The following is an 11,007-nucleotide window of genomic DNA, read 5'->3' on the forward strand; positions in this document are numbered from 1 at the left end:
AAAGATAGCGTTTGGGAGTCAGTTTAAAAAGCAATTCTAAAAAAAATTATTTTAAAGTAACATATTTTTAATATTTTTATTTTAAATTAACATAATTTTAAATTATTTTCATATATTAATTTTAAAAATAATTTTTAAAAAATAAAAAATATTATTAATATAATTTTCTGAATAAAAAACATTTTAAAAAATAATTATAATTACATTACCAAATATGTTTAAATTATACTGATGATTTTTAATAGTAAATTAAAAAATATTATTACACTTATTTTTAAAATAATTTTTATTTAAAAATATATTAAAGGAATATTTATATATCAAAATAATTAAAAAATACTAATTTAAAATAAAAAATAAAATCTTTTTTAATTTTTTAAATGCAAAAAATAAATAAATCTAACTCCCCACGAAAAAGAAATTAAAATAAAAATTTAAGTATAAATATTCTCTCTCTGTTGAGCCGCTTTTTGTTATCCCTCCTTCTCTTTCATAGTGTCATTTTCTCTTTCTTTCTTTTTTTTTCTTTTTCTTTTTTTTTCCCTCTTTTCTCCGACTGATTGATTGACCGATCGATCGAGACCTCCCCTTTCCTTTCTTCTCTTCGAACCCCAAACCACACCAAAATCTGCTAGAAAATACTATTGAAAGAAGCAAGTAAGACCGAATTTTTATTTTCGCGACAAACAAACAATAAGGCCTGATTTTTTCTCTTTCTTAAAAGGAAAACGAAAGAAAAAATGCAACAACAGAGGCTTAAACAGCAACAAGCACTGATGCAACTTCAACAACAGGCTCTTTACCATCCTGCCCTCCTCGCTCCTCCTCAGGTACTCCCAATTCTTGGAAGCTTTTCCGTTTTTTTTTATTTTTTTATTGGTTCTTATTCTGCCGATTGCAATTTTCGTTATTGGATTTCTAGAGCTATCTAGGGTTAGGTTCTAGGAGCTCGGGAGGAGGATTTTAGGTTTTCTTTTCCTTTTCTGACAAAAAATTATGGTTTAGTGTTGGTGTGTTGGCCTTGTTATTGAAATTTTAGGGTTTTCTATTTCCTATTATTGTTACGAGCTTTGCCTCTCTCTCTCTCTCTTTTTGGTTTTTGGGGTTTTGTTAGAAATGGATGAAAAATTAATTAATTTTTTGAAATGTGTTGTTTTCTAGATTATTTGGGGGCATTTAATGAATTTGATAAATTTCTATTTTTTTTTGGTTTCTTTTATGCTTCTACAGTTTGTAATGTTAAAGTTAGAAATCCGAGGAAAAATTTGGGCAGTTGTTTTGTGTGGTAGGAAGCTTAAGTTAGTCGTGCCTTATCTATCTTATCAAAAGAACATCACCTTGATTATGGATATTCTTCACACGGTTTTAGTTGATGCGTCTTCGCCAACTTGACAATTTATTTTTGTGTCTGGTCATTTCTAAATCACGGTCTTCCTCTTTGTGTTTCACCGTGTTTATGCATATGTGTTCAACTCGTGCGGAAGTGAATTATCAAATGTCCATGTTAAGTTTCACAGTGGGTTGTTTTATGCCCTGTTTATTTGTTAGCCTGGGAATGCTCCAAACTTTTGTAAAATGCAATTTCAGTGTTCTTGAATAGCGCAGGGTTTCATGTCATTTTCAGTTAAATGCAGCAGAGTTTGGGTCCATTTTCTTTACCACGTTATAATCTAGATAGCAGTTGTTTAACTTGGAGTGATTGTTTCTTTACCATTGTCATCACAAAACCCTCTCAACTGATGGTTATTGCTTTAATTAAAGGAAAAATAGGACAAAATTTCCATTTTTATACTCTCTGTTGTAGGAACCTAGAAAAGATTGGCACAGGAAGGAGTGATGGGTTTTGAACCGAAGCTTCCATTTGGGAATTAACTTTGTTCTGAGGATTCAACAAATATTGAGATTAAGAATCAAGACATGGGCAATATCTTTATATAGTTTTGTTCTCTTAACATGACCAGTACATTTAAGAAGATAAAAAGAAATAATAATAATTAGAAAAAGCGTTAACTATAGTATATTTTTGTTTTTGGTGTCTTGTTTGTATCTGCATTAGTCATCCAGCCAATCCTTTAGGTCTACTTTAAGAACTATTTTATATTCCCATTTTATAGGCTCGTTCTGCCCAGACCTTTTGCAAGCAGTGCTGTTCTGAATTGAAATATTTTAGATTCGGGTAGATTGAGAAGAGGCCTTTTCTTATATTAAATTTTGTTTTCTTCCCTTTCTTTTGTTTTCACTTTTTTATTTTGCAGATTGAGCCAATTCCAAGTGGAAATCTGCCTCCTGGTTTTGATCCAAGTACTTGCCGCAGTGTGTGAGTGTTTGTTTAGAAATTTTTCCTTTTTATTTCTGTTTCTTTTGTTTTTCTTACTTGTTTTCTGTTTCACATGCATGCTCATGCATATGCCCACCGCTTCTATTTTCTTGACTGAATTTCTTCTTAATTGATAACAGTACTACTTATTCATGCTTTCCTTCAATTTTCACTTAAAATGGACCAATAATTTGATGGCCGATTGTCTGCTATATTTATTTTTGCTAATTAAGGTTACTCATAGGTTTATTTAATTCCCTCTATTTTCTTCTTTTTTTAAAACTTCTAGTTTCTTAATTTTTTGTGAAAAATGCAGGTATGTGGGAAACATCCACACTCAGGTAACTGAACCCCTTCTCCAAGAGGTTTTTGCGAGTACTGGTCCTGTTGAAGGATGCAAGCTTATCAGAAAAGAAAAGGTAAATCTGAGAGATTGTATGCTATATGGAAAGGATCTAATTGTTGTGTGTTGCTACTTTTTACCAGTTCACTTATTCAGTTTGTTAGCTTGTATGCTATTTTTGACATCTTTGTTGTCTCCACTTCTGCAGTCGTCCTATGGATTTATTCACTACTTTGATCGTCGAGCAGCTGCTCTTGCAATATTATCTCTTAATGGAAGGCATCTGTGAGTAGCTTGCTTTTGATTGTGAATTGTTTTACTCTTGTACTGATCCTCCAAGCTCTACCTTAAATTTGTGTCAGCACCTTATTACTGCACTCTTGGCAGATTTGGGCAGCCTATTAAAGTTAACTGGGCATATGCTAGTGGTCAGAGAGAAGATACATCAGGTTTGTTCTCTCTCTCTCTCTCTCTCTTTCTCTCTGTTTCTTGTTTTTATGTTTTAAATTTTATCCCTGACTCAGATGTACTGGCATGTATAAGCATGGACACCATTTTAATGTGCAGGTCACTTCAACATTTTTGTTGGAGATCTTAGTCCTGAGGTTACTGATGCAACATTGTATGCCTGCTTTTCTGTTTATCCCAGTTGTTCGTGAGTTTCTACTCCCTCACCCTCTCTCTTTATGCATGTGTCCACCTTGGTTGAATTTAGTGTGTTTTCAATGTCTGAAGTTGTGGAAAGCATAGAGTTAAAAAGTTGGAAATGCTATCTTGGTGGTTTATTATCTTATTAGGTTGGTGTTATTAAGCTGAGCACTGTATCTAAGCATGTTCTGGTTTCAGAGATGCAAGGGTTATGTGGGATCAGAAGACTGGGCGTTCAAGAGGGTTTGGATTTGTTTCCTTTCGAAATCAACAGGTATTGAATTCATATAATGCCTTTCTTTTTCTGTAATCTTTTTATTCATCATGATTCTGACATTGTTTTCCTCTCAGGATGCCCAGAGTGCAATAAATGACCTAACAGGTATGGATGATGGGATTCACAAGGATTGTTTAATGGTTTTTGGGTGATTGTTACTTAATTAAGGTTCATTAGAAAAAGCAATGTGTTATTTACACTCCCTCTTTTCTTAACTTGCATCTCTACTTAATCAAATAGTGAATGACTGACAAATGGAAAGAAGCTGTGTTATACACACCTTTTTTTTTATTTTCACGTCTGTGAATACTTGTGAGTTTGGGGGCTGCTGGGAAAGTTTAGCATTTTGAGATTTCAATGCTGATTTTTTCACTAGTTGCCATCCCTTCTTAGAAATGTCCTTTACTGATATTGTCCCACTAAATTTGAGGTCCTAGGATTAGGAAGGAGAATTTGGTAATAGTCCTATGGCATTTGCATGAAATTGTGCACTCAAGACATGGATTGATACACTTGTGATTCGTGGGCTTTTTAGCATAGCAATAAGCATAAGCAAAAGTTGATTAGTATTCATCATTATGGTGTACAATCTAGTGATACAAAATGGATTTTGTAAAGTGGTGGAGTTCATCAACCTGGATCATTACAATTTTGTTAGATATGCGTGCTCACGTCTTATTCGTGTTACAATAATGTAAACTCACATGCCTTCCAGGAAAGTGGCTTGGTAGCAGACAGATTCGGTGCAACTGGGCAGCTAAAGGTGCCAGTTCCAATGACGACAAGCAAAGCTCTGATTCAAAAAGTGTGGTGGAACTAACAAATGGCACGTCGGGTCAGTTGTACATGTTTTGAAATGATGAGAATCAGGATTAGATGTGAATAATGCAATGCTTTATTTTCAAAGATGGGTTTGGATCTCCATTATTTTCTAATAGAATGTAGCGAATTGGCAATTAGCTTGTGGATCGTCACAACATCTCATGCTCTTGTAACAGAAATAACCCATTTTGATTTGTTGTCTTATTTTCATGTTTGTCCACGGGTTGCAATGTGTTTTGTTATTCTTCTGTGTCTGTGGGAAACAACTAAGATGGAAAACTTATATTTATAACTATCTTGTGCAGAGGATTGCAAGGAAGCAACAAATAACGAGGCTCCTGAAAACAATCCTCAATATACTACTGTTTATGTTGGCAATCTTGCACCAGAGGCAAGAAACTTTTCTTCCCATCTGCCTGTTCTTGCTATTTGTACATTATTTGTGCATACATCTCGATATGTGATTCTTTTCCAAAATGTTTGTTGTATCTAATGTCTAGAAGAATGGTAGAACTTGGATTATCTTAGAAATATCGGATTTGTCTTATTTACAAGAACTACTTATCTTCAATCGATCTCCAGGTAGCACAGCCTGATCTCCATCGCCACTTCCATGCCCTTGGTGCTGGAGTTATTGAGGAGGTTCGTGTCCAGAGAGACAAAGGTTTTGGTTTTGTGAGGTTCAGTACTCATGCTGAGGCAGCTTTAGCTATTCAGATGGGAAACACCCAATCACTTTTTGGAAAACAGATGAAGGTATGTTGGATTATGTCAACCTCATTTACTATCTACGTAAAACCTTTGTGTTAGAGGTCATTTTATAAGGATGGAACAACAGCAACAACATTTTTTTTTCAATTGGAAATTAACTTCTAAATTTTTTCTCCATTCTTGTAGTGCTCATGGGGTAGCAAGCCTACTCCGCCGGGGACAAGCTCAAACCCACTTCCCCCACCTACTGCTGCCCCTTTGCCTGGGCTCACAGCTACTGATTTCTTGGCATATGAGAGGCAGCTAGCAATAAGCAAGATGGGTGGTGTCCATGCCTTGATGCATCCTCAGGGGCAGCTTCCTCTAAAACAAGCAGCAATGGGAATGGGTGCTGCCGGAGCAAGCCAGGCAATATATGATGGTGGTTTCCAGAATGTTGCTGCTGCCCAGCAACTGATGTACTATCAGTAACAATAAGAGTTGACGCCACACCTTTATTTCCTGCCTTTGTGGGTGTTATTTAAGTTCCAAGCAATTAGGAAGCCATCTGTTTTCTCTTTATGCAGCCGTGAGGTGGTTACCTAACCGCCTGTTTATATCATATGCTTGCCATTTGTGTTGATGTATTATACATGTATGTTTTTCTGCTTTCGACCATGTAGGGATGAGCGATCCATGTATCATGTAGGGATGAGCGAATTGGTTGACAGAGGGGATGGGCAATTAAATATGACAGCAGTATGCTTTAAACCCTTCGAGCATCTTGACCATTGTCTGTTGTATGAGAATTTAATTATTTTCGAGGCATGTGGATTTTCAGGCCTGGAATTTATTTTTATTTTTATTTTCATTTTTGAAGGTCCTTGTTAAACTTTCGCCACAAATGCTTTGCCTTTGCGAGGATATAGTGTTTTCGCAAGATGCTCTTTTTGAGAGACGATATAACATTTCAACAATTTAGCAATGAAGGGTTTCGGATTTGGAATGGTGGTGGTTTCACTCTTTTTAACTAGAGAAATCTCCTGCGAATCCATGATGCTCTGAGAAGTTTTAAAGACCGCCTTACAACACCTGCTTATTAAAGAGAAACTTCAAAAACGCAATTCGGTGTTCCCCTTGGGAGTTGTAAAGTGATGAGAGAGAAAAAAAATCAACAGTCACAAATCATAGCTGGCTGAAAGACAACAGAACGATACACGGCAAAAGATATGGAGACTACGCCAGCAGCAAAAATTAATGAACTAATCCACAACCTATGATGATGTCTACTGTTATTAGGATGAAACCGATCAGTCTGTTTCCAACCTTGCAATATATTTGTCATAAAATGTGGCAGCTTGCTCGAGATCACCAAGTTCAGTGTAGCAATCAGCTATTGCTCCAAAAGCCTCCGTGTTTCCGGATTCCTCTCCTTCTCTCTTGGAGATTGCAAGAACCATAGAGTGATATTTAATAGCTTCTTGAAGTTTACCCTGCCTTTGCAGTGAGGCTCCTGAATCAAGCAGGTTTGTTTCAAATGAACTTCAATCAAACATGCATTTGTGAAGAAAAACGGGACAAGCAACGTCAAGTTCATCTATCTTCATAAATGAAGAAAAGAACTAAAATAGTGGATAATGATAGCACCATAGCTAATAGAAGAGGATTTGATTTCTAAAGCTTAGAGAAACAAAGATGAGAAACTCATTAGAAGTTGGATTGAACACATGAATTGAAGTCTATTTATTGTATGCAAGGACAGGAACTCGTATCCATCTTGACATAAGGCCATCAAAAGAAGTGCAATAGTGTGGGAGACAAGGATTCAATAGATCCAGTCATTAGGGCAAGACGTGCATGGCCTAGCAGAACAACCAGCCTTTTGCTTTATTGCTTGGTTTGAAATCATTGATCAGGTAGGTATAGGAGAATAATTGCAGGTAAAATGTACTTTTATTGAAAAGAGAAATGGGCAAAGGAATGAAAGTGAAACAAACCTAAACCTCTTGCAGCCTTCTTCTCCTCTGTTGGATCCTTCAGGTTCTGAGCAAGCTCAAGCGCTGACTTAAACTCCACAAATGCCTTCTCTGGATCTTGATTCCGCAAAAAATTCTTTCCAACTTTCAATCGAGAAATCAACTCCTCCTTCCTTGGATCAACAATCACTTCACTCTCTAGTATTCTACTACCAACAGGAGCATAGCTCAAGGTGGGGGCATAGGACTCGATCTTGGCTTGCCTTCTTAGAGCTGCATTGATCTGGCGTAATTGCTCATTCAGCCGCTGCAATTCCCCTTTCCTCTGCCGTGCAAGCAACCCTGTCACATAAGCACTGAATTACTAGAGGAAGAATAGCATGCATCATATTGATTTAAGTGAACACTTAAAAACGCAGTGGAATTTTTTCAAGAGCAAGGAAAAGCTATCAAAAAAGCATGGAAGAACATAAGAGGATTCCTGCACCAATCTTCTACTTAGTGGTCCTGGTCCAAATTCCAAGATCCTTGAGCCTTGAATTTCAAGCATTTACTTGCTCTCGCTTCAAAGGAACTTAAAACATTATCTAATATATTTATATGCAAAGCTTTCACTGTTGGGCATAAAACCGGGGAACAAAGAAATTTGAGAAGAAGTGAAATAGAATCATACCTCCAACAGTGGCTCCTACAAGGGCCACAAATAACAGCAAAGGCATGTTGAAGATAGAGCTATCTACCTCACATGTTTCAGCTAAAGCTTCACAGGGGGTAGTCCACATCAAGGCATTAGTAACAAGAAAAGCCATTGCTGAGGATCTCAATTGCATGTTTCCCTGCAAAGACAAGAGTATTGCCAATCAGATGGAAATTGAGTAGCCTGAAAAGGAAACCAAACTAATCCTTGCTGCAGAGAAACCAAAACATAAAGAGCACATCAATCTGTCTTGAATTTCAAATGTTAAACAAATCAATGGATGTGATTTTTATCATGTTCCATTATGACATCATCGACCAAATGATGACTGTGGTACCCTACATCTCCTAATTATAAATTGCTTTTCAAGTCCACGCAGAGAATTGACACAAAACATAACCAAACCAACTCATTATCAAATCCATGACTTTTTGCTGAACATAGAAAGCAGCATGGCAGGTTCATTTGTCTTAGCAATAAAGATTACGCAGTAACGTTTTGATGGATGCAGAAAACCACAAAGGGGTGTCCCCTGTGGCAACCCCCCATATTCATGCATCAGAAACGCTGTGACTCTCAACAATACATGGTGGGTAGTTTTACATTCCTTCAAATCAAGGAAAGCCAGAAAAGAAAACAATATTAATTGGGGGAAAATAACAGGACAAACTCACCATCATACCTGATGAGCAGACAATAGTTCAAGAAATTTGTCACAAACAGGCGGTACTTGAACAGTGTTCAGATGCCCTTCTGATGCAGGAGGCCTTATGTGCACACTTTCGCCGCCTGGCAACATATGGCGAGAAGCAGATAGTATACTTGAAGCATCTCCAGATGATGATGTAAACTTCCGTGCTCTAAACAGAAGAGAGGCCAATTTTCCTGGTTCAAAGGATCAAGAAATTACTTCAGATTTATACAAAAGATTTCCACTATTCTTCGAGAAACGAAATAAAAATCTATCCACCATAATTCTGCATTTCTGATAAGTCAAAAATCTGCAAGGCTTTATAAACACAGACATAGAATAAATGCAAAACATTGAAGCTATATTTGTTTGCTTGATAGTTACGCATCAAAATTTTGAAACTTGGTAGTAGCCCTTAACTAGATATAGCATAAAAATCACATCCCCGGCAAAATAAGTTAAAATAAATCCAACCCAGCAACAATAACATAATAATATCTGAAATCCATTTCCATTTTCATTATTTCTCGAAAACCAAACATAAAAGGCGCGCAACTAGTGCATTACTCTCATAATTCAAGCTCAAGCAAAACAAAAAACTCAAGAGAGAGAGAGAGAGAGCACTGACCAGCTGGAAGATGGGGTTTGGGGGAGATGATGTGATCGGAGGAGGGTGGAGAAGAGAAGCAAGAGCTGCATCGGATTATCACTGCCATTTTATTTTTATTATCGCTTTGGTGGTTTCAAAGAGGATAAAACGGTGGCTACTGATGTTTCTGTTGGCATTTTATGTCTCACTCAATCCCTTGGGAGGTGGCAGCATGAGACAAAACGTTGTGGGTGCTGCCGCTAAATCGCCATTGTTTTCTTTTTTTCTTTTTCTTTTTTTTGTTTTTTTAAACCAACAATAAATGCTGCCACAGTTGAGACTCCGTTGATTTTTCCAGGGGGAGGAAAATAATAATTTCATTTTTAAGTTTAATCTCAACAATTTAATAATATTTTTTTATATAATAATATTTTTTAATATATATGTATATGTGTATATAAAATGATATCTAGGTAAGTTAATATATATCTCAATTAATTTTAAATATTTTAAAATTAATATTTATATAAGTTTTTAATAACTCTAATATTTATAAAATTTGAATTAGTAATTTTTAAAAAATAAATTTAATATCTAATTAGTTAAATTACACCCTTTAAAATTATATTTTTTTATATGACATCTGATGTATTACAGGTATATTTTATGACAAATTTTTTAATGGGATTTGCATTGATACATTGATGGTTGATTATTTTTTAATCAACCAATAAAATATTTTTTCAAATTTTTTTAGATTTTATCTTATAAAAATAAAAATAAATACTAAAATTTTTTTGGTAAATAAAAATAATTGTGTATATTTTTCTCTCTCTTTTTGAAAATTCTTAACATTGTTATTAACCAGGTTATATTTTTTAATTAAATTTAAAAAAAATAGTACCAATCACATAATCTTATTTTATCGATATATTGAAAGATTTCATTTTACAGTGCATTGTTGCGCATAGTTTCTCATTTTATTATATACAAAATTGTTCAATAAACAATATTGTTTTTTATTTTTTTATTTTGATCATTAATTTTTTTAATTTTATCTTTTTTTTAATGTGATGTTTGTTATATTTCATGTGCTCATGTTTTTAGTAAATTTTTATAATGTTAAAAAAACCTTTCATTTACTCTTTTTACTTTTAGAATTTTAAGTTTGAGCTTTAAATTTTATTTGTTTTATATTTTAATTTTTCATTGCAAGAGATGAAAGAAAAGTCACTAGAAAAATAAAGAATAAAAAAGAAAATTATTGGTTAATCATATTATAACATAAAAAAATTAATTTTAGTATCATTTTGTTTTTTTAATGAGAAGATTATCATTAAGATATTTTTAATATTTTATGTTGTTGAACAAAAAAGTTTCAAGGCTTGGAAATATTTATTTTTACTCGGTTTAAATTTAAGTTTTTAATACAGTCAAGCTTGTGAATACTAAAGATTTTGATGATTCAAATAAAAATTTGATAGAACCAGATGAGAATTTGACCTATATATATTATGTGGATGGTCCAATAAATATTTTTATGAATCAATAGGATATGTCTAAGTTTAAGAGGTGGTTTAGCTATAACAAACTAGATTAACACCTTAAAACAATAATAATAGGAGATTCAACCATAAAATCAAACTTGAATTTTTCTCTACATAATTTTATATGTATTTTTTTTTTATTGGAAGTCACTTTATCACTTGTTGGACCATTAAATCTCTTAGAATTAAGCTTGAAAATTGATGTTTAGGCAATTTTTTTGTTTTTCCTAGTTTTTTTCAAATTTATTATTTGAATTTTCTTTATGCTCTCGGACTTTTAATTATTTTCTAGTAGATGTAGAGTTTTATAACCTATTAAAGTCTTATAAACCTCTTAAAGAAAAGGCCACTATATACTTATTTTTTTATTTTTTTAGTGAATAAAATCATGAATTTAAAGTTTACATTTG

The 11,007-nt window shown here is 34.0% G+C and overlaps 2 protein-coding genes across 4 annotated transcripts; one reads left to right on the forward strand and one right to left on the reverse strand.

The window, feature by feature from the left end:
- The first annotated feature begins 483 nt into the window (after window positions 1-483).
- Window positions 484-5,966, forward strand: LOC105142584 (oligouridylate-binding protein 1B-like). 2 transcript variants are annotated; one of them, XM_011050278.1, is made up of 12 exons: window positions 484-830; window positions 2,256-2,317; window positions 2,634-2,736; window positions 2,869-2,945; window positions 3,023-3,109; window positions 3,228-3,315; window positions 3,507-3,582; window positions 3,660-3,690; window positions 4,301-4,420; window positions 4,713-4,798; window positions 4,990-5,163; window positions 5,305-5,966. In XM_011050278.1, exons 4-12 carry the CDS (start codon window positions 2,876-2,878, stop codon window positions 5,587-5,589), a joined length of 1,017 nt encoding a protein of 338 aa, XP_011048580.1. In that variant the 5' UTR covers window positions 484-830; window positions 2,256-2,317; window positions 2,634-2,736; window positions 2,869-2,875; the 3' UTR covers window positions 5,590-5,966. The 2 variants fall into 2 exon arrangements, with proteins under 2 accessions (XP_011048580.1, XP_011048579.1); XM_011050277.1 differs by having other exon boundaries at window positions 3,048-3,109.
- A 196-nt stretch (window positions 5,967-6,162) lies between these two features.
- FLU (Tetratricopeptide repeat (TPR)-like superfamily protein) lies at window positions 6,163-9,304 on the reverse strand. Of its 2 annotated transcripts, XM_011050279.1 has the most exons (5): window positions 9,090-9,304; window positions 8,453-8,655; window positions 7,747-7,909; window positions 7,095-7,415; window positions 6,163-6,610 (listed from the first exon to the last, which is right to left on the reverse strand). In XM_011050279.1, exons 1-5 carry the CDS (start codon window positions 9,175-9,177, stop codon window positions 6,408-6,410), a joined length of 978 nt encoding a protein of 325 aa, XP_011048581.1. In that variant the 5' UTR covers window positions 9,178-9,304; the 3' UTR covers window positions 6,163-6,407. The 2 variants fall into 2 exon arrangements, with proteins under 2 accessions (XP_011048581.1, XP_011048582.1); XM_011050280.1 differs by lacking the exon at window positions 9,090-9,304 and having other exon boundaries at window positions 8,445-8,541.
- Window positions 9,305-11,007: the final 1,703 nt, after the last annotated feature.

The sequence above is a fragment of the Populus euphratica genome, unplaced genomic scaffold (genome assembly GCF_000495115.2).
Source record: "Populus euphratica unplaced genomic scaffold, PopEup_1.0 scaffold209.1, whole genome shotgun sequence".
Taxonomy (NCBI): domain Eukaryota; kingdom Viridiplantae; phylum Streptophyta; class Magnoliopsida; order Malpighiales; family Salicaceae; genus Populus; species Populus euphratica.

What these genes read in the sequence shown, in the direction of transcription:
- LOC105142584 (XM_011050277.1), top strand. Translation starts at nt 741, where the DNA reads ATGCAACAACAGAGGCTTAAACAGCAACAAGCACTGATGCAACTTCAA. An exon ending in TCTCTTAATGGAAGGCATCT is followed by an intron (nt 2,946 to 3,047) that starts GTGAGTAGCTTG and finishes CACTCTTGGCAG; the next exon opens with ATTTGGGCAGCCTATTAAAG. An exon ending in TTTTTGGAAAACAGATGAAG is followed by an intron (nt 5,164 to 5,304) that starts GTATGTTGGATT and finishes CCATTCTTGTAG; the next exon opens with TGCTCATGGGGTAGCAAGCC.
- FLU (XM_011050279.1), bottom strand. Translation starts at nt 9,177, where the DNA reads ATGGCAGTGATAATCCGATGCAGCTCTTGCTTCTCTTCTCCACCCTCC. An exon ending in AACTATTGTCTGCTCATCAG is followed by an intron (nt 7,910 to 8,452) that starts GTATGATGGTGA and finishes TTGTCTTTGCAG; the next exon opens with GGAAACATGCAATTGAGATC. An exon ending in TGTAGGAGCCACTGTTGGAG is followed by an intron (nt 7,416 to 7,746) that starts GTATGATTCTAT and finishes CTTATGTGACAG; the next exon opens with GGTTGCTTGCACGGCAGAGG.